Source organism: Boleophthalmus pectinirostris, unplaced genomic scaffold, assembly GCF_026225935.1.
Source record: "Boleophthalmus pectinirostris isolate CB_2022bp ecotype Guang Dong unplaced genomic scaffold, ASM2622593v1 HiC_scaffold_1, whole genome shotgun sequence".
NCBI lineage: Eukaryota > Metazoa > Chordata > Actinopteri > Gobiiformes > Gobiidae > Boleophthalmus > Boleophthalmus pectinirostris.
Window position 1 is genome coordinate 37,983,543 of NW_026570970.1, and position 25,900 is coordinate 38,009,442.

Here is a 25,900-nt window from a genome sequence, read left to right on the forward strand (position 1 = left end):
ATGCACCTGGACAGCTCTGCGCCCGCTAAAGCCAACGGAGAAAGCGCTGGAGAAGTTCTGATCTGCCAACTCCCTCCAGATCTGAGCAAAGGGACGGACTCTAACATCGTTTACGTGCAGAACGACTCCAGCAGAGAGGAGGAAGAGTTTTGCAGTAGCGCTAAAAACAATGCATTTTTGACCTGTGACCCTTCCCCCGTTGAGTGCGAGACATCGGGGTTAAGCCAAGGATCTGACAAATGTGAGTGTTTTAAACCATGTGAGCCCAGCGCTAATCTTAGTATCTCATCCGCCTGTGCGCTTTGCTGCGAACAACACCTCGGCCAATCCCAACAATGTAAGCCCGGTGATCCGCTGTTGTCTTTCCGCACGGAGACAAATCATTTGGAAACGGAGGAGCAGAATTCCAGAGCATTCAAAACGTCCGAGCAAGAAGAAGAGACGCCAGACGAGCAATTACCAGCAGAGCAATGCCACGGAACGAGTTTGGAACAGTCCGCGGAGCTGTCAGAACACTTTGAACATTTTTGTGAGGTCGTAAAAAGTTCTAGTCAAAGTGAGACAAGTTCAGAAGATTCAGAATATGAAATAGAATCCTGTGATCCGCTTTTTTGTAATGAAATTATATTTGAAGATGGAAACAGCGATTTAAGCGATACTGGATTCCCAGAAGAATTTGAGAATTTTGAAGAAGTTGAAATTTCGCAAGACGACACCGACTTACTGGAAACGTCTGATACAGAACCAGATTTAACACCTGCAGAGGAAAGTCTAAATTGTGACGAAGAAACATCAACAGAAGATTATGAATTAGAAGAAATTGAAAATCCAAACATTGCAGAAATTGAGAATCAGGAATTTAAAGAAAATTGTGAAGGTTTGACCAAGTTTGAGATATCAGATAATTTGATAGAAGAAGAAGCAGAAGAAGAAGAAGCAGAAGAAGAAGAATTTTTTGAACAAGATACAGAAGATATGCCAACTGAAAATCTCCAAATGACTGAAACTTTTGAGAACAATTCAAATTTTGACGAGGAAGAATCTACCGAAGACAATACTGAACAAGATTTTGCAGACGATAGTACAACTGAGGACAATGATTTTTCCGAAATGGTGGAGGAAATTGAAGAATGCCAAACCTCACCAGATACATCTTCTGCGAGCGTAGTGTTTTGTTCGGAAGATGAGTTGTCCGATTGTTCTTCCAAATCTTTCAAAACGTGTCCGGAAGGCAGCCTCTCCTCCCCGCCGTGTTCCGATTCTTCCGAAGTTTCCGATAAAAGCGTCCAAGGCGATTCCAGCGATGAGCAAACTCAGTGGGAATCATTCGAGGAAGAGGAGGAGGAGGTGGAAGAGATCGTAGAAACCAACGTCAAAACCGAGACGAAGAAAACCGTAACGGACATCGTGATCGAGGATTACTTTGATTTTTTCGACCGTGACGATTACTACGGGATTTCGCAAAGAAAGCCCTACATTTCCTGTTTTGACGGCGGAGACATTCACGATCGGTTGTATTACGAACATCTCCAAACCATAGCGCAAAACGTGAAGAATAAAAATGATTTCGAGCAAATTCAAGAAGAAATGAAAGAGCAGAATGAAGCAAATTTAGAAATTCAGGAATTTTGTGAGGAAGATTATGAGACTGAACAATTAGATGACAATTTGGAAGACGATTTTTGCGAAGATGATTATGAAGAGGAGGAAGAAGTCTACGAGGACAGTAATTTTGACGAAAATGAACAACAAAACGATGATTTCTACCAAGAATTTATTGAAAACGCAGAAAATGAGGACGTCGCGCGTGAGTCTTATTTGTACGAAGATTATACTGAAGACAAAGACTCAGAGTACTGCGAAAATTCCAACTTGGACGACATTTTGTTGAGTGCTCCATGCGCAGAGGACATTTCCGTGGAGGGTGACGCTTATTGCGATTATTCGGAAGTTAGCGATTTAACGGAAGATTTCGAGGACGAGTTTTGCGTTAGTGAAGACGTTGCGTTGTTAGCTTGCTCCGAAAGCGAACCGTACTGCGCGCTTTTCGACGTGGACGAGGAAAGAGGAGAATTTGAGGAAGATGTTGAGGACTACTACGCATTTAAAATCCAAAGCGTTCAGACATCATCCCAACAAGCTTTACGGGACTTTTTGTTGGATGTAGTGTTGAAAAATGACATCCGCGGCGCGTTTTGGAGCCAGTCCGACGCGTTCATAGAGGATTTGGTGATGGACTTAGCCGAGCGGTTATCCCAGTGCTCGCTCCAGGCGGCGGCAGCGGAGGAACGGGAAGTGGCCGCTCCCGTAGGTTTGATCCACAGCGTTGCGGAAAATGTGAAAACAACGGCTTCGGAGGAAAGTCGGGATTCGGAGGAAGACGGGAGCGAGGAGGAGGCGGAGGAGTGCGACTGCGAATACTGCGTCCCGCCCACTGAACAGGTGAGAGGAAAGGGGGAGGGAAGATTTTGAATATCATAGTTTCAGGTGGAGGGGAGGGGCCTATATAACTCTACAGTAGATTCACTGAAACACATCTTTGGAGTTGAATTGCTTTTGGGGGCACCACTTTATGACACTATTGCGAAAAGATCTTTTGACTTTAGTTTATTTCTCCTGATAGAGAAGATGCTGAACTTTGCCCCAGTTCTTGTTTCATGTGGATAGGCTCAGTAATGACAGATATACCTGCAAAAAAATAAAATGTAGTCAACTTAAGATGATTTGAATTAAGAAAGTTTGATCATGATTTGAGTAAATTTCACTTGACAAGTAAAATTATCTGCCAGTGGAATAAGACTTTTTGTATGTCAAATATGAAAATACATTTTGCTACACTTATAAGATAAATAATATAATATAATAAGAAAAGCAAAACTCTTGTGAGCCTCTTGTGAGCTTTAAATGTTTTAACCATGTTAAAAACAGACCTGGAGTTGTGTTTTGTTTCATTTTCACATTTTTGAGTAATCCTTTATTATTAGTCATGAAGAGATATTTTCAAAGTGAACATCTCCTTTTACCTTTAGATTGACAATTCCCAATCTCAGTTACCCATTATTATTGTGCGTTATTGTGCTTTTGGACAAGACACTTGACTTGAAGTATAAATGTGCTGCATGAGTGTGTGAGAGCTTAAAGGCAGATGGGGTTAGGGTTAGTCCATACCACAGAAGTAACATGTGAACGAAACAAAACACAATCTAGGAATATTTCTGAGAACAACACAAGAACAAGGTTAAAACCCAACTGCGGGAAGTTTCAATACATTTACACATTTGAAGGGAAGTCATGAAAAATACTGAGTGAAAAGTGTAGCTGAATAAAAAAAAAAAAAAAAAAAAAAAAATAAATATATATATATATATATATATATTATATATATATATATATATATATATATATATATATATATATATATATATATATTTATACATACAGCAATTGTGTTTACACTTGTATTTTATATAGAATAAGATTCTGCTCAAAGTTTACATTTTAAACACGTCTAAATGACAAAATGTATTTATTAGCAGGGTTCCCACAATTATGGAAATCCTGGAAAAGTCATGGAAAGAGAAAATATCATTTTCCAGGCCTGGAAAAGTCATAGAATTTTAGTATCTGTTTCACACAACTCCAGCGTGCTGTTAAGTTCTCATTAGACTATTCTGATTTTTCCAAACATCTGCATAAGGTGAGTGGAAAGAGTTCACATTTCAGATTTAGTCCTAAAAGTCTGATCAATTCTACACATGTAGGTGCTGTAAAGTCATGGAAAATTCACTTTAGCTCATGAAAAAGTCATGGAAAAGATTTGAAATTTTGTCAGTGAAAATGTGTGGGAAGCCAGTGTAAGGGAAGAACCTTGAGATTTAACATCTTGTTTGCGAGGGGCTCCTAAATATATGAACAAAAATAGCATTGACAGAAAAGGAAGAACAGAATAAAACAAAAGCCAAACACAACACAAAAACAACATTCACAATATACAATTTTTTTAATGGAAAACAGGAGCAGGATATTTGTATCTGGAGACTGTCGTCTTACACTGGTGGATCGATGTAGTTGTAATTGAGGAGGGTGAGCTGTCCCGTTCATTTGGGGCTTTGAAGTTAAATGCTCTGTAGCCTTTTTCTTTTTTTATAGTAGGAACATTAAAACATTGTCAGTCAATGTGTCTAATTTCAATATTTACATTTACAACCTAATACAAGAATCACATTTCCGAGCATGATTGTACAGATCTAACCTGCAGGGTGAGCAGTTTTTAAGCAGGATACTGTTTGTGGGGAAATGGTGGTACTTGAAAAATGTGATTTGCTAAATGCATCCATTAAAACTGCAATGTCAGTTTGATTCCTCTTGCAGCCCGACTGACAAAGCACCACGACACACTGATGCTTTACACTCAAGTTGGCCTAGTATTCAAACGTACAGCTCACAGCCGGTGGTGCATATGTTTAATTAGGTCTAAATTTATGTGTGTCTCAGTATCTCAGCGTTAACGCGTCAAATGAAACGGTCCGTATGTATCAGATGCCCTAACACTGACACTAGGACAGATTTAGGTCATGTCCGGGTATAAACAAAAGATGCTTTACTCACAGCTGAACTGCCCTGTCCCACTGGGAGTGATTAGAGATCTGACCTCAACATCACGAGACCTGTCTGTCCACATGTCCGTACACACACACACACACACACACACACAGATCTGTCCACACTAGTACTGCCACGATACTACAGTTTCAGATTCCATGTCATATAAAGGAATAGCCTCATTACTCAATAGTGATTCTGATTCCACAATGAAAATACAAAACACTCTTTCTTTAGACAATATACTGTGATTTTCCACATTAAATGGAAGTACTTTCTGCTCTATTCCATGTGTCTTATATGTGTGTAATTCCTCAGTGCTCCAGGTAGGTTCCATAGTGCTCCATGGCTAGTCCATTGTTTCCCAAAGACTGAGTCGCAAGAGATTTTTTTGGTCGCCTTGTCACGATCTGCATGTCGGTCTGTAATATACAATTCTGACACATGACAGAGTCTGCGAGTATATTATCATACTTTCTGTATAAGTATTTTGTCAGAAATATTTATACAGAAAGGATGATAATAGTTGGACCAGTGTTTGTTTATTCCTTTCACTGCTGCATATACTGTATGTGTGAATTGGGATTTTTCTGTGCTCACAAAAATAAGACAAAGCACAGAAACTGTAGCCTGATTCATCAGCCGGTTTCACTCTGTAGAAACCCTCTGTCTTCACAGCATTAGAATTTGTTTGCTCAACAGTAGGTGGGTACTTTTTTAATTTAACCAATCGCTGCTGTTTGGTCATGACGTCTGTAATGCGTCGCTAACAGGACTAACTGGTATATTAAGCTTTTCCCAAATCCCGTAGGAAGAAGGACAATAACGTCTTTCCCCCTGATAAAATTTACCAAACATTTTCTTTGTTCCGGCTTTAAATCCTCGATCTCAGGAATCGTTGACAACACAGAATGTCTGTCTCTTCACTGATTGGCTGGTGCCAGAAATCACACTTCCGGGGTTTTTGTGAACTGTCTAGTGTATTCTGATTCCTGACCTAGACGCTGGAGAGAATTGAAACTGAGCAGAGGCACTAGGTGGTGCCAGCCTTGCTACAGAAACTGAGCCTGATAACAAAATGACAAAAACACACACAGGTCCAACTATCTCATTAGAAAAATGTAGTCCTGGTTTAGTCCAGCTAGTCCAGGTTTAGTTACTAGTAACTTTAAATCTATTCAAAGTTCTGCTGTGGTGTCTGTGTTTGTAAGTGTAACACTAAAGTGAAAGAGAATATGTACAGGAAGTGGGACATGCAGGAATACAATAGAATTAACATTGTCTAATTTGCAAAAAAAAATATATATATATATATATAAAGTGTATGACTTACAACAGTTACATAAAAGTGAGCCTCTCTTCACATAAACTAATGTTTAGTTTAAGGACCTGTATGTAAGATTTTGATTTTGAAATCCATAAACAAGACTACAGTATTTTTTTGGACTTTAAAACACACCATATTGCAATATCAGCAATGTTGAATTTTCTTGTCTATTTTCATACATAAGTTGCACTGGATTATAAGGCACATTAAGAGAAACAAACAGACGACACTTGAGTCTGATCTTTAGTCCAGGCGTCCACGATCCATCGGCAGATCGTGGTGTAACTCGCCTGCCGTCGCCTCTCTGTCTTGGTGAGTGTGTGTTATGAATGTGAATGTGGGTGGATCATTTAAGTTTGTTTTTTTTATTTCCTACAAGGACGACTCAAATATACATTTAGTAATAATGTGTTTAATGCAGCTTTGACACATTTGTTTACGTTTTACAGAAATGAAACTTAAAACTACATGATTCATTTGCATAAACTATAAGCTATAAAAAAACAGCTTGCTCCTTGTGCACTGATGCAGTTCAGCTGTCGGACTAAGTCTGTAGGTCATATGCATAGACCATATATATGAATGGTCATATATTCTCTGTAGCATTTCATTGAAGTCACAAATGCAGAACTATAGTTCGCCCTTTACTTCGCCCTTTACTCTGTCGGGCTCCTGACTACAGTCGCCGTAATGTTCCAACAATCCATCACATGGTGCGACTTCGTAGTTTACCAAAGTCATACTAAAACATTTTGGCAGATTTTTAAGCACCGTGTGCCACATAAAGTCAGTTTGAGGTCAGTAAACACAACCAGAATTAATACATAATGTGCACTGTCTAGTTTTCAGAAAATTAAACAATTTTAAGTGTGCCTGATAGTTCAAAATATACTTTAAAATGTGTCACCAGATACAAGTTAAACATATTCAAACCAAACAGCTTTTACTCAGAACAACTGTAATGCTGATTTATTCTGAATGACAAAAACATTGGTTCTTTGTTCTCATTTGGAGTTTTAGAAGTTTTGAGTTTGGAATGAGACACATTTGGATGTGTCTCCACAGGTGAAGTCTCTGGGACACGGGTTCAGTTGTAATTGTAGTACATACAAGCAGTTTAACACTACTCCCTCGAACCCTCCCTCTTGTAGATTTGTGCCTGTTTTTAGCCTGTCGTGCTTATATTTGCGCCCTCTGCTGGAGAATGTGCTCAGACAGATCCGTGCTGAGTGAAAAGTCTTATTTAAACTGTACAACATGACAGCTGCTGTTTGGCACCTCAGGACAGAGAAAGTACACAGAGAGTATGAAGGACACACGATACAGTCCTCACACGCACACCCATACACGCGCGCACACACTGGGATTACAGGCTTTTGGGGACATTACATTGACTTGGAGACTGATCCACAGTCACTCCATGTCATACCTCAAAGCTGCACTGTGTAACATTTCTGCAGGAGAGTTCACCACCCACTGTCTCCATGACATTTCACTGATTTGTCTCAAACGTTCCTGTGTAACTATCTTCATGGAAGCACAAAAGACACAGACCAAGCCTCGTAAATACCCCTACACATACACAAACAGATACAGACACACAGACACACACTCACACACTTCTTCTTTGTTGTGATAGACAGGAGCTGATGGACTTGTTTATTCTCGTCTGTAGAAACATCAGAAGAATAAAGACGTTACACGTGTCCTGAGCTTTAGGAGCTTAACCAGCCTCTCACCCTCTCATTATTCACTCCACACTCACAGATACTGTTGCAGCCACAGCTGCCCTGGGACACACTGATGGAAGTGAGGCTGCCAATCTGCACCATCAGCCCCTCCAATATAAATAAATAAATATTCACCAATGGTTAGGACACAATGACATTAGTGGCTCTTTGATGATCAGGAGTACCTGTCTGGAGGACATGTTTCTTCAGGATTGGCAGAGGAACTGCAGGATTAGACTTGTATGACCTCGAGGGTCTCTTGATGATGATATCATCATATCCTGCATAAAGAAATCCAGCCAAATGAAGCTCATCAGGGCTTGCAGTTATAGTGGCTCATTTGGAGCTGAGCTCCATATTAGGATTTCTGACCAAGAGGAGCAAGGCTCCTTCCCACTGGCACCACTGGTTTAGCAGGAGTGGTCTTGTCTGTAATTAATGTCCATATCTTTATTTAGGGACAAAATAGTGAAATAAAACACAGAGTGGGTTAATACGAACATTTTCCACACCAAAATGACGAGGCTCACAGCAGCAGATACAGAGAGAGGGATGACAGTTTTTCAATAGAAAGAGAACTGCAGCAGATGGAGCTGGATCACGCCCATGCTCACTTCCCATTTGAAACTCTGCTATGTCCATTCATACTTACAGTCTCTGAATATAACAGTGTTGTCTCTCTCCAGGGCCCCTCGGAGCCGCTCCTGCCCAGACTGCACTCCTCTGACTCGGGGAAGATGTGTGTGGTCATCGACCTGGACGAGACTCTGGTCCACAGCTCATTTAAGGTCAGAGCACTCAAACTGAATCACACTTATAAACTCATCGCGGTGAATCATTAGGACACTCTGACTGCAGAAGGGAAGTGAGGAAGAACTCTGAACCACTGCAAACTGTTTCACATGAACCAGTGCTATGTTTAGGCTGGTAAAAGTGAGATACAGCTCCTAGTGCTGTAGTCAAGACTGCACTTATAGAGACCAAGACAAGTCCGAAACCACAGGGTCCTGAGACTAGGACAGATCAAGACCTCTGAGGGTCAAGATGGAGACTTTTAAAAGTCGAGACCAAGACAAAACTGAGACCACAGCCCATCAAGACCAAATCAAGACCATCTCTATCATTTCCTACATTAATTTTTGGCACATTTATATCATTGTTTTTATAAATCTATCTCCATTTGATCTAATTAATTTGAATTTAGGCCTAAAATAAGACAGGCAAACTGTATTACTCACCCACAGTTTGAGAACCCCTTCTTTAATCCCACTTTACAAACTGCAAAGTGAATCAAGTGTTTTTTTTTTTTTTTTTTTTTTTCCAAAGTTCGTCACATTTACAGTTACATGATCTCATTAGTTTTGCAGTGATATTTCGCAGCCTTTGTACAGTTACCGGCCATAATGAAATATGTTGGCATTAGGGATCTAACAATAACCAAAATATTGTGATACCGTATTGTCAAAGTTCTCACAGTAATATCGTGGGCCATTACAATAGATCAAATTACAAGTATATTACAACTCTTCGCTTAAATGAAGAGTTATGGTGCGGCAAAGGCTAAAAAAACGACAGAGGGAACTACATCGACCATGATTCTTTGCACCTTTTCAGTGCAGACTACAAGAAGAAATAACAGTTCTAACATTTTGAAGTCTTAGTTCTTTGGGTTAAGTCTTGTCAAGGTGATTTAAGTTGAAAAAAGTATCATATTCACAGTTTTGTTAGTCTCCACAAAATATTGCAATAAATATCTTACCGAGAGATGCAAATTGTAAAAATAATGTACTGAGAGATTTGGATATTGTTACATCCCTAGTTCACATTCATCAAGTGTCAGACCAGTCCAAGACCAAGCACCTTCAAGACTGAGACAAGACCGAGTCCAAAGTCAGTTGAGACCGAAAAGAGACCAAGACCGTAAAAAAGCGCTGGTCTCGAGGCCGGTCTCAAGACCAAGACCAAGACCAGGCTCAAGTACTATGACACTAACAGCACCGTTAAGATCCATTACTTCCCATGAGTGAAAACTGCACAGGACGGGTCATGTTTGAACTGGAGTCAGTCGTGTCACTTTTCATTTTAGTCAAAAACAAAACTCAAATGCTACATTTAGAATCTCCCCAGACACGGTTTAAATAGAAGTTGAAATGGGTCACTGAGTCTGAGTATAGTCCTGCCTCTCAAACTTAGATCTTTATTATAACGCTATAGTAACACCAATATTTTTATTTTTAGGCCTGTATGCAAAGGGGCGGGCTCTTTGTGTATGTCTATGGCAGAATGTTCAGCGGTTGCCATGGTGACACAATGCACACATTAGCAAAAACTTCATTTAAAAGCACATTTTCAGGAGTCTGCGATCAGTCCGAGCCACACCATTGTCTATTTTTGGTTGTATTTGAGTTTCAACAAAAAGGTGAGAGTGACTAACTAAAAACTGTTGTGATGTTCTTTGAGGGACTTGTTTAAGAGCACAAATCAGATCACCTGATGTAGCTCCTCTTTCTGGTCTAGTTTCGGATCAGATTGTGTTAAATCAAAGCTCAGATTAAAGTCATACTTGATTAAGTGAGCCTGTGCCTACAGTTCACACCACACCCCCAATTAAAACATAAAGTGCAGCTCTAACGGCCCTGAGCTCTCTCCCCGGGCGGTTTGGTCGACCCCTGTGGTCCTGGGCTCCTCATTAGCAGCAGCATCTCTCCTCAGGTTGCAGAAGCGTGGTCACATGACTCCAGAGTATTTATAACACCCAGCGCCAGAAATACACAAAAACATGAGGGGCTGGCCAGGCTCAGAACAGACTCTGAGCTCATCTCTGTTTAATCATGCCCACCGTAACAAAAGCCCCACTTCGGAACTTCAACTTTCAACATTAAAAGGAAGTAAGGCTTTCTTATGGAATGTTTTGTATCTGTTTTTTACTTCTTAAAAAAGTGAAAAACAGTCAAAAAATGTACCTTATGTATTCTGAGTATTCTAATTATTCACCACCATGAGTTTATAAGCACTTTTCACAACTCTTAGAGACCAGAGTGGAGTAATAATGTAGACAGACAAAGACAAATCTCCACAAACCTGACTCTTACTTGACCTGGAGGAGAGTGTTTTCCTGCTTGTTTCTGTGGAAATGTTGTTTCTTTTGCTATGATATTCCACAGTTTGTTATAAAATGTAACTTTCTATTTCCATGGAATTGTTCTGGTGACGTAACGCTTCCAGAAAGTTACTTTAAAACTATTTCAATCCACAATATGTATCTGGATTTGACAGATAAATGCAATGCCATACTGTGAACAATCCAGACAGCACAATAAGATCTCCATGGAAACAAGCAGATGCACGTTAGACCCTCCAGCGGCAAAATCACCTGACCCATCTTTAACCTGGACCAAAACATGCCCAAATCCACCAGCACCAAGTCAGCTCACACTGAAGGATGGGTCAAATACAGGTCTAACCCAGAGACACTGAAGGACGGGTCAAATACAGGTCTAACCCAGAGAGACACTGAAGGACGGGTCAAATACAGGTCTAACCCAGAGAGACACTGAAGGATGGGTCAAATACAGGTCTAACCCAGAGAGACACTGAAGGATGGGTCAAATGCAGGTCTAACAGAGAGACACTGAAGGACGGGTCAAATGCAGGTCTAACCCAGAGACACCGAAGGACGGGTCAAATTCAAGTCTAACCCAGGGACACTGAAGGACGGGTCAAATGCAGGTCTAACAGAGAGACACTGAAGGACGGGTCAAATGCAGGTCTAACAGAGAGACACTGAAGGACGGGTCAAATGCAGGTCTAACAGAGAGACACTGAAGGACGGGTCAAATGCAGGTCTAACAGAGAGACACTGAAGGATGGGCCAAGAGGACCAGAAGAGCCATTTCCCATTTTCTCAATAAGTACAACCCCCTAAAGCACATTTGACCCAGAGCGTGGTCAGAGTTGGACACGGTCCTGCACACGTCCATCACTGTGACCTTTAAGAGCTGTAGAGCAGACAGAGCAGTGTCACTTTCATGGAGATTATCATCTCTGACCTTCTGAAACATGACACTGATGGATGAGGTGGATGTGGGATAAAAGGATTTGGCTTTGGAATCAGAAATGTGAGGTTAGACTGTCAGACGTATCGAAACTCAGATACTAATCGATACTAAAGCTAGTATTGAAACTAGATCTTCATTTGAGCAGGTATCAGTATTAAAACAGTCACATTGACAGAACAGAAATAAACCTTTCCTGAATGTTTTTAGAATCATGTTTCTCTGTATCAAACAAGTGTCAGAGCACATAGACTAGTACACACACGGACCAACATGAACCTACTGCACCACTGACCATTACACACATATAACACACATGGGAATAGAAAAGAAAATGCTTAAAACATTTAATGTGGAAAATTACATTCTCTTGTCTAAATAAAGAGTGTTTTGATTATCATCATGGTATCAGAATCAGTATTGAGTTTATTCCTTCGTATCGAAATTGAGTTTGAAAATGTGCTTTGTGACAACGCTACAAGAAGTTAATGGTAAAAAGTTTATTTTACATTTTGATTTGTTTTATATACATTTGTTTAGCTTATGGTTAAAAAAGGCATAAAACAGTGCTTAAACCAGATCTAATTTTGGTATAGCACTCTTGCCTCACAGAAAGGAGGTCCCTGGTTCAACTTTGTGTTCAACTTTGTGTGTGAGTATGTGCTGCTCCTGTTCCTCCTGTACCACTGTCACTTCACTCTACTGCACATGTCTCCTGCAGAAAGAGCCTCTGTTCTGTCTGTATCATGTCAGTCGATCGCACCATTACTTCTGCACCACTGAACTATTTAACATTTCAACAAACTTATAAAGACAAAGACTGAGAAGACTGAACACAAATGCCCCAAAACAAAATCAGATTCTGCAGATTAACAAACTGCAAGTCGTGAAATCTGCAGTTGAAAACGATAATCGAGCAGCAGAAAGAAAGTTTGGAGTGAGAGAGAAAATTGTGACACCAGGAGGATGCACCATGAAACTTTCCTGAAGTCACTGGATGGATGGACAACGTCTGGACTTCAGTGACACTGAAACCATCCTGTCGAGATTCACAAAGACACGAATAATTCTAACTGGAACTGATGACTCTGTTTACCTCTGGAGGTCGAGGACGAGTTGTTCAGAAGTGACACCGAGGATGAAGAATTGAATAGATTTAGTGATTTGGAGTGAGATGGAGAGTTTGGTAAACTTGTTCTGTTCTGTTGTTTATGTTATAGTTTATCTGAAGAACTGTTCATATGTGACGTTAACAGTCTGTTGTTCTCTCTTCTATTGTTTTTACTACAACTTGACTTTACACAGGAAATGTCAGTTCATGGTCTCTGATTTTATAAAATACATTTCCCTCCAAAAATGCAACTTATATATGTTTTTTTTCTTCTTCATTATGCATTTTTTGGCTGGTGCGACTTATACTCCAGAGCGACTTATAGTCTGAAAAATACAGTACTTTCATTTCTATTCCCATGTGCCTTATATGTGTGTAATGGTCAGTGGTCCAGTAGGTTCATAGTGTCCATGTGTGTGTACTGGTCTATGTGCTCTGACACTTGTTCTGATACAGCTCAGGATCATTCTAAAGACATTCAGGAAATGTTCTTCTCTGTCCTGTGCGTGTGTGTGACTTTTTTTTAATATCAGTACCAGCTCAAATGAAGATCGAGTTTCAGTTTGGATAAGTATGTGATTTTTGTTGTTTAGACTGTAGTAGTGGGTGTGTATCTGTCTTTGTCTCATATGTTTTCATGCATTTCCTGACTGTAACCTGTCCTGTTTTGGCTCACCCTGCTGTAGTACTGCTGTGTGTATTCTATGGCGTTTACATAATGTGTTTGAGGCGTGTTTGAGGCGTGTGAAGCTGACAGTGACACTGGAGCTGAGCCTCAGGTCCATGTGAACAGATCAGGTTAAACCAACACAAAATTTACACAGTGCATCTTGAACCAGGACTCATTTATGTAAGCTGGTAATACATGTATAGCTCAACTTGTCCAAACCAAGAGCAATATACATGCATCACAAATTTCGGACTTACGGTCATTGTGCAATTCATACTGGGAAGGATTTTCCGAAAAAGTGAGCATCAAACCTCCATGTTTGTTTTCCCAGTGGGATGTGTCTATTGTCAAAGCCGATCTTTTCAAGTCTTTTGAACCATATCACTTCTGTTTCTGATTCTGATTTTGTCATATTTTAGTTTTGGGATTCGGACATCGTTAATTGTGTGGTTGGTGGATGTCCTAAAAGCGGAAAACGGCTCGAGAAATGGGCTTTGGAAGTTTGCGAGCTCCATAAATGCAAAATGGAATCAGATGTGTGTGATTGCAAACCTCCATTCAAACTGTTTCTCTTCCCAACGGAATTGAAAAATAGTGAAAGGTGAAGGTGATGGGCAGGATTGATCCACAGGAAGAACCAAAAAGGAAAACTTTGACTGTCTAAATCATCCCGAGTTTGCAGAGAATGTTTTGTATGTGGAACGACAACAAAGCAAAACCACGATCCCTCAACCTCGGTTACAAATTTAAAAAGTCAACGCCAAAGCGAAAGGCACCAGCTGTTCATCAAGAAACACCTTCCACTGCAAAGAGACCAAGACGTGATGTTGCTGTAAAACCACAAGAACAAGAAAGTGCAGCTCAGTCTGTTTGTCTTCTGTATCTCTCAATGAACAAACGGGATTTTGCTTTGTTGGCGCTCGACATACAAAATGTTCACTGTCACGTTGTTCCTTTTTGGTCCTTTCTGTGGATCAATCCTGCCCATCGCCTTCACCTTTCACTATTTTTCATGTTTCATGGAAGTTTGCAGTCGCACAGATCTGATTCCCTTTTGCACTTATGGAGTTCGCAAACTTCCGAAATCCATTTTCAGCTGTTAAGATCCAACAACCACACAATTACAATGTCTGAATCCCAAAACTAAAATATGACAACATCAGAACCAGAAACAAAAGTTCAAAAGACTAGAAAAGATCGACTTTGTCAAAAAACATATCACACCGGGAGATTTGTTGCTCACTTTTTCAGAGGATCCTTCCCAGTATGCATTGCTCAATGTCCGGAAGTCTGAAATTCAGGATGCATGTATTGTGGTCTCCAGCATTGTTTACTTACTTCACAGGGCCTTTGCATGTTCTCCCTGTGTCTGTGTAGGTGTTTTCGTTTCCTTTTTTGACAGAAAAGAAAACTAGCCACTATCCCTCTACCTTGTAAATTCTAAATTGCTGCTCTAAATTGTATCCTGCACTCTTACTGTTTTTAAAGAGCCACTAAACACCAAAATCACTTTTTTTTCCTACTGATTCTCTGTGTAAATGGGTCTACAATAGAAGTGTATCTCTATCCTTAGCCTTATTTTGTCATTTTAGTGCAGATTTGTTAAAAATGTGACTTTTGGGTAAAAGTTGTGTCTGTATTGGCCTCTTTAAGATCAAGTACAGCCACAACATTTGAGTTGGTTCTCACATCACAATAGTTCTCAGTAAAAATGATATTTGATTTGAACATGTGTAACTTTTGTCTGGGGACAGAAAGAGTTTTTGAAATTTAAAATCAAATCTTTTAAACCCAGTTCCTTTAAACTCATTCCAAGTGCGTAGATTTGCATAGGGACGGTGAGGACATGTCACAACTAATATTTAGGGAAGACAAAATGGCCCCTACCAATATTTGCCATTTTCTTTTAATAAACAAACATATACATTTATTCTGATATTTTTCCAAACTCAGTAGTATTAATTGAACATGTTTTAGTTCACATTTTGTTTATTAGACGTTCTGAGATGTGTTCAGTGATACGACGACAGGGTTACACCTGCCTCTGTTTCATTGGCTGCAACAGACTGAGTCATTAGTGGAGCCACGAGCCTAAACTGGAGAAGCGGCAGGACAGGGCCGCACCTGAAGATGTCGGCTTGAGCAGCATGAGTGAAGACGCTGCACCAAACTTTCAAAAGGAACTTACTTGGCTTCATCTTCAGTTAAACTTGTCTTATAATGAGTCGCCGCAGAAAAAGAGCAACTATCAGCACAAGTGCACCTCCCAAACGGAGCCTTACTCATGCTCTGTGAGACCCCGACTCTACTGACAATATTCCATGGAAAAATGTACGGACATGACCTCACAAATATCTCATCACCAACAAGCAAAGAGAAATCTGCTCCAAACTTCTACATCACTGTTTTCCTGCTAAACAATCATCTTAGAAGAACAATGGACACAAACTGAAAAATGAAACCACGTCTCACTTATTCTGGACCTGCCCAGACTCTGTGTGTTTGTGGAAAGAATTCATAAAACATACACACAACTTCTGATCCCATCTGACCCTTTCTTATAAACATGTGCTGTTTGGTTTTGCACTGTGCATCATATGAAAAGGAAACTATATTATTTAATGAATCTGTTAATCAGTAACCTATCAGTTGGTTTCATGGGGATAATGTCCCCACCAAAGCTGAGACCAAACCCCCTTGACTCATCCACATTTAGATCTGATGCCAGTTAATCAGTGAGAATGTGTTCAAAATCAGTGATGGGTTTCATATTCTATAGGCCAATAATATTGAATACAGACGGGGGCAAATCAAGTGAATATTGTTAAAATGCAAATTTCTGTTCTTAGGTCTAGTCACTAACAGAAATGATCAGGTTCAACATTTGTGAGTTTACCTTTTGGAGATTCCATAGTAAAGTGCATTGTGTCAATAGGGAAAACTACATCTGAGCCCATCTCAGAGGATCACGTCATCACGTTCTAGAATCTGAAAACCACCTGTTTTACTTCTGCTTTGATTCCAGCCACATATAGTGTCTCTAATACTTCCATATAGAGTAAATATGTGTAAAGTAATTGCTCTGAGTTCAGACTTCACCTCATGATCTCAGTCCTGGTGAATTCAGACCACTCCAGTTGCAGCTCCGTCTGTCACTGAAAGACTTGAGTTTCATCCCAATAAATCAGTGTTTATAAAGAGGATCTGTTTCTCCAACATGGCAACCCTGTGTTATTTACAGTCTGGGGGAAAGAGAAGAACACTGCCGCGATTGGACGAGCTAAATTGGCTAACGCTAAATTTAACCCTCTGCTTCCAGGTCTAATCTGTGTTTTTGTTTTGCAGCCCGTGAACAAGGCTGATTTTGTCATTCCAGTGGAGATTGAAGGAACCATTCACCAGGTAAGAACTTTTCAAAGGTATAGAGAAAACATCTAAACCTATGTCTAAACCACAGTGGAGCACTTCCTGTAATACCACGTGACATCAGAAGGTGGAAGTGTTTTGTGTTGAGAGAAGAATTCAACCTAAATATGCAGAGTCAGTTATAAAGTGTCGGAACAAAACAAAGCACAACTCAGGGTTTGTTTGTGATGAGGAAACTACATTAGAACAGAGAGCAGAAAACAGATGAACATGGATCCTTTAACATGTTTTTATACAGACACCATGAGGTCGTTGCAGCTTGGCTCTTGGTTTTTGCCTGTAGACAACAGTGTCATAGATGTTCTAAAATAACAGGCATTATTGATTATTGATATAAAAAGTGAATAGGAGTGGGCCCAGTGTTGATCCTTGTGGTACCCCCATGCAAGTATTCACCGTACAAGTTACCAGAGGTGGAAAAAGTAGTGAAAAATTAAGTAAAAGTATCTTTACTTTGCTTAATTTCTACTCAAGTATAAGTGACCATTTAAGTAAAAGAGTACTTCATTTAAAATCTAATTTGAGTAAAAGTTACTTGGTTATTTGCAATGATTTGATTTAAAAAGGATGAGTCATAAATCTAATCCAGAACAAGTTGTTTGAATACATTTTTAGGTGATACAGACAAATTTTGTTCACTGAAAACATTGTACATTTTAAAGACAACTGAGCTGAACACTGAGTAAACACCAACATTGAGCTCTTCCTTCTTTTTATAGAACTTTATAGAACTTAGAACTTTAACTGCATAACAAATTTAACAAATTAAAAACAATAATAATAATAATAACAATTTAACAAATTCTGAATCATATGGTCACAACAACTCACTGCAATGAAAAAGAAAGACAATTAAACCAAAATCTAAGTATGCAAGATGAAAATGTTGCACACACTGCACACTGACACTGACACATTTTTTTTTTTTTTTAAGAAAAATATGTGGGTCAAAATGTACTCGAGTAAAAATAAAATTACCTGTTTCAAAAGCTACTTAAAAACTTTAAAATTACTCATAAAAACTACTCAATTATAATAATGTAAGTAAATGTAATTCATTACTTTCCATCCTTGCAATTTACTGACCTGTACACAACCAGAATCTAACCAGAACCAATCAAGGACTGAACCAGGACAAATCCAATAAGTATTTTGGTTCGTTTTCAGATTTCAAGAGTGCACTTGTCAGTGGATCCTGACAGTTGAATTGGCCATATTCTTTAAAAACAGCTTAATGATTTTTTTCCCATGTTCTATTCATATTCCATCTTAAACATCCCTGCAGTCGTGTTTTGTTTGTTTGTTCACGTCACATTTGTGTGTCGGTGTATCTGGGTCTGTCTGTCTGTTCGCTCTGTTGTGGCTGTACATGACAGAACATATGGACATGTTTAGAGTGTAAAACCTGAGCGCTGCAGATTAAACATGATCTGAACCAGGGCAGTGGATTGTTCATAAACCCAGCAGGGGGCGCTCTCTTCAATCTTTACATTTTATGGTTGGTTTTATGGGAGTGGTCACTGATATGCTCAGAGATGTCAGCTCAGCTGTTTTTGACCCTCTGACTCGTGACTAAAAGATCCAAACGTGAGGAGGTTGTGTTCAGACACTTTTATTATTGCACATATTTCCACGCTTTTAGAATTAGGACATGAGCAGCGGTGCTTTTCTAGTGCAATAATCAGATTAAAATGGTTTAACTCTGGAAGGCCTCTGTAGCTCCAAATCTGTTACCTAGCAACCACACTGTAAACAAGGAACAAAACATGTTTAAAGCCACAGTATGTAACTTTCTAGCCCAAAAAGTAAACAAAAATAAAACATGCTTTTTCTTTTTTATGTGTTTATTATACTGAAAAACATACATCTCCATAAACCTGACTCTTATTTGGCCTGAAGAAACACCTCCTCCTGCTTGTTTCCATGGAAACGTTGTTTCTTTGGCTCTAATATTCCTCAGTATCACATAAACCATATGGCATAAACTAAAGTATAGTTTTAACTTTCTATTTCATATAGATGCAGGTGACACCTCCAGAAAGTTACACAGTGCATCTTTAATTTACTCAATAATAGTTACACATTTATCAGTGTTGGGAAGGTGACTTTTAAAATGTATTCTCCTACAGATTACAGATTACATACACCAAAATGTTGTTTGTAACGTAATCCATTAAATTACTTAAAGTGAGTAACGTAATCTGAATATTTTGGATTACTTACTACTACTACTACTACTGGATACTGTCATGCCTTTAAAAAAACTACATGGACGTAGCAACCACATCCTGAAAATTCTTGTTTGTTCTCTTCAAATTGTCTGTTGAGCCCAAGTCTCCATGAACAGGTTGTTTGCTGCAGAGACGAAAAGACTAGAATATCTTAACATGTGATGTTTTGTCTGATAAAAAACAATAAAAAGCACAGACTTTACTTAACCAGATTAAAAATATTATTGATAGAGAAATGCTTTTTATATGAGATCACTGCTGCTTTAAATTATGTCCACCCTAATGTTAGCTGTAATATTGTTTAGTCCTGGTTTTAGTTCTGGTTTAGCACAAAATGTGAAAACAGGAAAATACTGCCATGTAATCCATTTATTTTAACAAAGTAACTGTAATCCAATTACCACTCACTGAAACAGTAACTGTAACTGAATTCAGTTACTCATAATAACGTAACTCTGGTACATGTAATCTGTTACTCCCCAACACTGACCTTTATTTAGTGAAATGAAGGTTTAAAGTGTCAGAAAGTGTCCTTCCCTGAGCATAAACTGTCTCTGCATGTTGGATGGAGGTTTCTGTGTTGATGACACAGACAGAGGGATTCTGTTTTACAGCTCAGAACTACGTCCTGTAATTATGTTCACTGATATAAAACTATGATAAATACTGACCACAGATGTTATCCACCAAACCCAGTCACAATTAGACAGACATTAAAACCTGTCCTCTGTACTTTAATGATGTCAACCCTCAAAACAGCAAACATGTTCATGAGCAGAATACAGGAGTGCAGTATGTGCCCATTAAAAAAACATGTTGGGCAGCACGAGTGTATTTGTTTACTGACCACTCCTTGTCTTCAGTCACATGGTGTGGGTAATGTGGGTGAAGTGTCTTGCTCAGTGACACACTGTCATCAGTGTGAGTGAAGAGGAGTGGGTGTAATATTTCTGTCAGCTGTGACTGCTCTAGACAGAAAACTGTGACAGACTTGGACAGCAGGAGCCTATTTCAGACTCTGATGAAACCAGGACTAAAACATGAGGAAACCAGGTCTAAACCAGGTCTAAACCAGGTCTAAACCAGGTCTAAACCAGGACTAAACCAGGTCTAAACCAGGTCTAAACCAGGTCTAAACCAGGACTAAACCAGGTCTAAACCAGGTCTAAACCAGGACTAAACCAGGTCTAAACCAGGACTAAACCAGGTCTAAACCAGGACTAAACCAGGTCTAAACCAGGACTAAACCAGGTCTAAACCAGGAGTAAACCAGGACTAAACCAAGACAAAACCAGAACTAAAACATGGGGAAACCAGGACTAAAACATGGGGAAACCAGGTCTAAACCAGGTCTAAAACATGAGTTAACCAGGTCTAAACCAGGACTAAACCAGGACTAAACCAGGTCTAAACCAGGACTAAACCAGGTCTAAACCAGGTCTAAACCAGGACTAAACCAGGACTAAAACGTGAATAAATCAGGTCTAAACCAGGACTAAACCAGGTCTAAACCCGGTCTAAACCAGGACTAAACCAGGACTAAACCAGGTCTAAACGAGGACTAAAACGTGAACAAACCAGGACTAAACCAGGACTAAACCAGGTCTAAACCAGGACTAAACCAGGTCTAAACCAGGACTAAAACATGAATAAACCAGGACTAAAACATGATTAAATCAGGATTAAACCAGGACTAAACCAGGACTAAACCAGGTCTAAACCAGGACTAAACCAGGTCTAAACCAGGACTAAAACATGAGTAAACCAGGACTAAAACATGATTAAATCAGGATTAAACCAGGATTAAACCAGGACTAAACCAGGACAGAATCATGGCTGAACCACAAATTGTGGACATGGACTAACCAGTGCTGTCAATCAAACCTGCTGGTAGCTCTAGCATTTATTAATGTTCATATCTTGATCCACAAACCAAACAGAGCTGCTCACTTCATGTGCAGCGACGTCTGGTGGATTAGCCGTGTCCGTAGCCCCCACAACTGTTGCTATGGCGATTATCAACAGTCCAGAGTGAGTGTTTATCGTGCTCTGTTTTGACTCTACTACATGAAACGTGTGTGTGACCTCCAGGTGTATGTTCTGAAGAGGCCTCACGTGGACCAGTTTCTGCAGAGGATGGGAGAGCTGTTCGAGTGTGTGCTCTTCACCGCCAGCTTATCCAAGGTAACACCTCACACACACACACACACACACACACAGTGAACATGTGCACTGAGTGAACTGATGCTCACGTTTACAGGAGCAAATTCAAAGACTGGCTCTAGATTAGGAACAGGATTTTTTTAATGGACAAAATAGCAGAGAAAAAAAAAACAGGATCATGTAGAGCAGATTAATATTTAAGACTAATAACATAAAGACTTATAACATTTCAGACCTAAATGACGAGGCTCACAGCAGCAGATAGAGAGAGAAGCCACAATATTCTAATGGAAGTCAATGGGAGCCAGAGTCAGAAGGAGCCGGAAGAGCCACATGAGAACTTCCTGTTTGGAACGAGGTGGTTAAAGCGTTGTCCATATCTATATGATAATATTATTACATAAGAAAAAATACATTTTATTTATTAAGCGCCTTTCTGGACACTCAGAGTCGCCTTATAACAGCAAAAACAAGTTGAATATTATTAAAACACAGAGTTAAAGTGGGACAGTATTTGAATTGACTGATTGTATTTAACTGACCTCCATCAGCTGTTCTTCCTGGAGACCTGTAGCATGTTTTGGGTTAATGTGGGAAACACAGGGAGAACATGCAAACTCCACACAGAAAGAGCCGGGCGACTTGGGGGAATTGAACCCAAAACCTTCTTGCTGTGAGGCACGAGTGCTTCCCACAAAGTCTATGCTCCCTCCCTCAAGTCTCTAAAGACACATTATTTATTTCTGCACACAGAGGATGTACACAGAATGCACTGAGTGCAGAAAGAGCCACTGTCTGTGTGTTAGGGTCAGCTCTATTTTCCCACAGCTCTATGTTCTCACAGCTCTATGTTCCCACAGCTCTATGTTCTCCACAGCTCTATGTTCCTCACAGCTCTATGTTCTCACAGCTCTATGTTCCCTCAGCTCTATGTTCTCACAGCTCTATGTTCTCACAGCTCTATGTTCTCACAGCTCTATGTTCTCACAGCTCTATGTTCCCACAGCTCTATGTTCTCACAGCTCTATGTTCTCACAGCTCTATGTTCTCACAGCTCTATGTTCCTCACAGCTCTATGTTCTCACAGCTCTATGTTCTCACAGCTCTATGTTCTCACAGCTCTATGTTCTCACAGCTCTATGTTCCCACAGCTCTATGTTCCCTCAGCTCTATGTTCACACAGCTCTATGTTCACACAGCTCTATGTTCCTTCAGCTCTATGTTCCCTCAGCTCTATGTTCCCTCAGCTCTATGTTCTCACAGCTCTATGTTCCCTCAGCTCTATGTTCTCACAGCTCTATGTTCCCTCAGCTCTATGTTCTCACAGCTCTATGTTCCCTCAGCTCTATGTTCCTTCAGCTCTATGTTCCCTCAGCTCTATGTTCCCACAGCTCTATGTTCCCACAGCTCTATGTTCTCACAGCTCTATGTTCTCACAGCTCTATGTTCCCTCAGCTCTATGTTCTCACAGCTCTATGTTCCCTCAGCTCTATGTTCTCACAGCTCTATGTTCCCTCAGCTCTATGTTCCTTCAGCTGTATGTTACCGCAGCTCTATGTTCCTTCAGCTCTATGTTCCCTCAGCTCTATGTTCTCACAGCTCTATGTTCCTTCAGCTCTATGTTCCCTCAGCTCTATGTTCCCACAGCTCTATGTTCCCTCAGCTCTATGTTCTCACAGCTCTATGTTCCCACAGCTCTATGTTCCCACAGCTCTATGTTCCCTCAGCTCTATGTTCTCACAGCTCTATGTTCCCTCAGCTCTATGTTCTCACAGCTCTATGTTCCCTCAGCTCTATGTTCCTTCAGCTCTATGTTCCCTCAGCTCTATGTTCCCTCAGCTCTATGCTCCCACAGCTCTATGTTCCCACAGCTCTATGTTCCCACAGCTCTATGTTCCCACAGCTTTATGTTCTCACAGCTCTATGTTCCCTCAGCTCTATGTTCCCACAGCTCTATGTTCCCACAGCTCTATGTTCCAACAGCTCTATGTTCCTTTAGCTATATGTTCCATCAGCTCTGTGTTCCCTCAACTCTATGTTCTCACAGCTCTATGTTCCCATAGCTCTATATTCCCACAACTCTAGCTCTATGTTCCCTCATTTCTACGGTTTTTCTTATTTCTGAGATTTTTCTCAGATTTTGGTCATTTTTATTTTTATACCACATTTAAAGGGATGATTCAGAGTCATTTCAACCTCGGTTTCTTTGCACCATCACCTCTACATCGCATCTGTAGTCAACTGTTGCTGGAGAATAGTTTGGGTGAAATTGACGATCAAATTGGGAGAAATGGGGATAAAATCTGACTCAAATTGCTGGTGAAGGAAATATGGGAACATGGACCTAATTTTGGAAAGAAAAAAAAAAAACTAAGAAAAGAGGGATCATAAGGCTGAGGGGACAGAGGAACTCTTCAGCACTAAAATAGTTCATTGCTGCGTGATAAAAGAAGTTCTGCTGCTAACATCAACATTAGTGAGTGAGATACGTCTTAAAGGTTGTATAGAGGATTTTTAAAGGGAAGTGAAATACAGCGACAGTCCTTTTTCAAATGTTGTGCATGCGTGACACTACCTTCCTCCTCCACAGCTCCTCAGTAGAAACACCTCCTCCCGCCTCTTTACTCTAGAAATCACGCTTGTTTACAGCCAGTGTGCGTTCAGAATTACTGTTGAAGTGACCTGTCTAGAAATAATTTAGCGACCGATGCGTCAGTTTTTAGACCCTTCGCCTGCTTCCTTCGCACAATCGCTGGGAGGAACCTCGAAGAATCACCTCAGTTTGGCTTTGCTCATTTTCCCCTTCTCTTCTTCCTTCAGTGACCTCAAAAACCGACTTTCTTTTGCGGCGAACTGGTCCTGGATTCTCGTCTCATCTTCAACAAACTTTAAGCGAACTGTGAGGAAGCGACAGTTTGAAAAAGCCTCCAAGAACCGCTCCATAAACCACATAATCCCCGCACGCCTGCGAGTCCGTTACACTAGAAACGTAGGGAGTTTGATTGACAACCTAACAGCCAGTAGAAAATGAGGGAGCCTCGTTTTTTATTGGCTGATGTTTCTGTGGCCTCACTACGCCCATAGTTGATAGATTTTCATTCTTTTTTTTTTTTTGGTCATCATAATTACAAGGCTGCTGTGTCTCTGTAATGGTATTTTAAACTTTCATTGACAATTTGAAATAAAAAAAAAAAAAAATCCTTCATACAACCTTTAAAGAGCCATGTGTGTTAAATAGTGAGTGCTAAATGACGAGAAGAAATGGCCCAAACTTTGGGGGCCTGACATCCACACACACCTAGCCCCGCCCCCTGAGAGAGTCTGAAATGTGCAACATGCTGACATGATACGAGACAGGACACACGTGCTGACAGAACTGCACATGTGTGTGCAGGTCACATGTCCTCTGTATCAGCTGGAGACCGAGTTCCGAGCTCTCAGGAGGAGTTTGTGTGGAACTGTCAGATGTGTTGACCTTGTTTATGGTTCATATCTCTGTCATTGCTGGACCTGTCCACGTGAAACTAAAACTGGCACAAAGTTCAGCGTCTTCTCTGTCAGGAGAAATAAATGAAAGTCAAGTCGCTTCAGAAAGTGGAGTCATTATTAGGGATGTCCCGATCACATTTTTTGCCCCCTAGTCCAAGTCATTTGATTTTGAGTATCTGCCGATACCGAGTCCCGATCCGATACTTCTATAAAACATTATAAAATGAACTAAGAGCAAAGAATAAGATCCAGGATGTGTGCGGGGATCAGATTGTGTTGATTTCATGTGTAGTATCTGGGCTGAACTTAGTGTGAAAAATCAAATGTCCAAAACTAAATTTTTTTTTATTAACTTTTCTAACCATGAACCATCATTGTTGAAAATCTTGACTTTTCACAGTCTGGTCTTGGAATGAGTAACTTAGTAAACTTAATGAACTGGACAAAACAGGAACCAGAACCAGATCAGACCTGAGACTCGACTCACACACCCGCACAATCTACACTTTGTATTTTTGATATTATATGTTTGCATGTGCATAACATTTGAAACATTTATGCTCGTCTATGATCCAAATAATACAAAATCTTACCAAATAAAAACGAGATGACAGAAACCCCACAGCCTCTCTCCCCCGCACCGCCCCCACATCCACAAACCCACAGCAGGGCACACACCGCAACATCAGTCTCACCGCTCAATACACACTTCATGCCGCTGTTTGTTTTGTTTGCAACAAACAGTGCAAACAAATCGCCATCGACCGCGCAGGTGTGAACACGGACCACAGAACCCCAGGTAACAGTGCCCGAGCACAGCGTAAGTGCTCCTCTAGTACAGCAGGCGCTGGGACAGACAGTCACGCTGACTGGACGTCCCTCAGCAAATCCCAGGCCTCGGAAAAACTGTTGTGTCCTGTGTGCTCTATGTGTGAGATACGTATATTATTTATCCGATACCTGATCGGCACATAATGTCCGAGTCGGATCGAGTCCGCAGTCACGTTATCGGATTGGGACAACCTTAGTCATTATTCAACCCCAAAGACGTGAGTGTTTCAGCTGAAAGGACTTTAAGACATAAGATTTATTTGAC

General features: G+C 40.3%; 1 protein-coding gene across 1 annotated transcript in view; it reads left to right on the plus strand.

Annotated features, from left to right (window-relative positions):
* The window catches only part of LOC129409142 (probable serine/threonine-protein kinase kinX), a 27,811-nt gene continuing 1,911 nt past the window's right edge, over nucleotides 1–25,900 (plus strand). Inside the window, exons 1-4 of the mRNA XM_055154282.1 lie at nucleotides 1–2,442; nucleotides 8,346–8,447; nucleotides 16,841–16,897; nucleotides 21,244–21,336. Of these exons, the coding sequence (XP_055010257.1) occupies nucleotides 1–2,442; nucleotides 8,346–8,447; nucleotides 16,841–16,897; nucleotides 21,244–21,336 (2,694 nt within the window). The remainder of the gene's footprint in view (nucleotides 2,443–8,345; nucleotides 8,448–16,840; nucleotides 16,898–21,243; nucleotides 21,337–25,900) is intronic.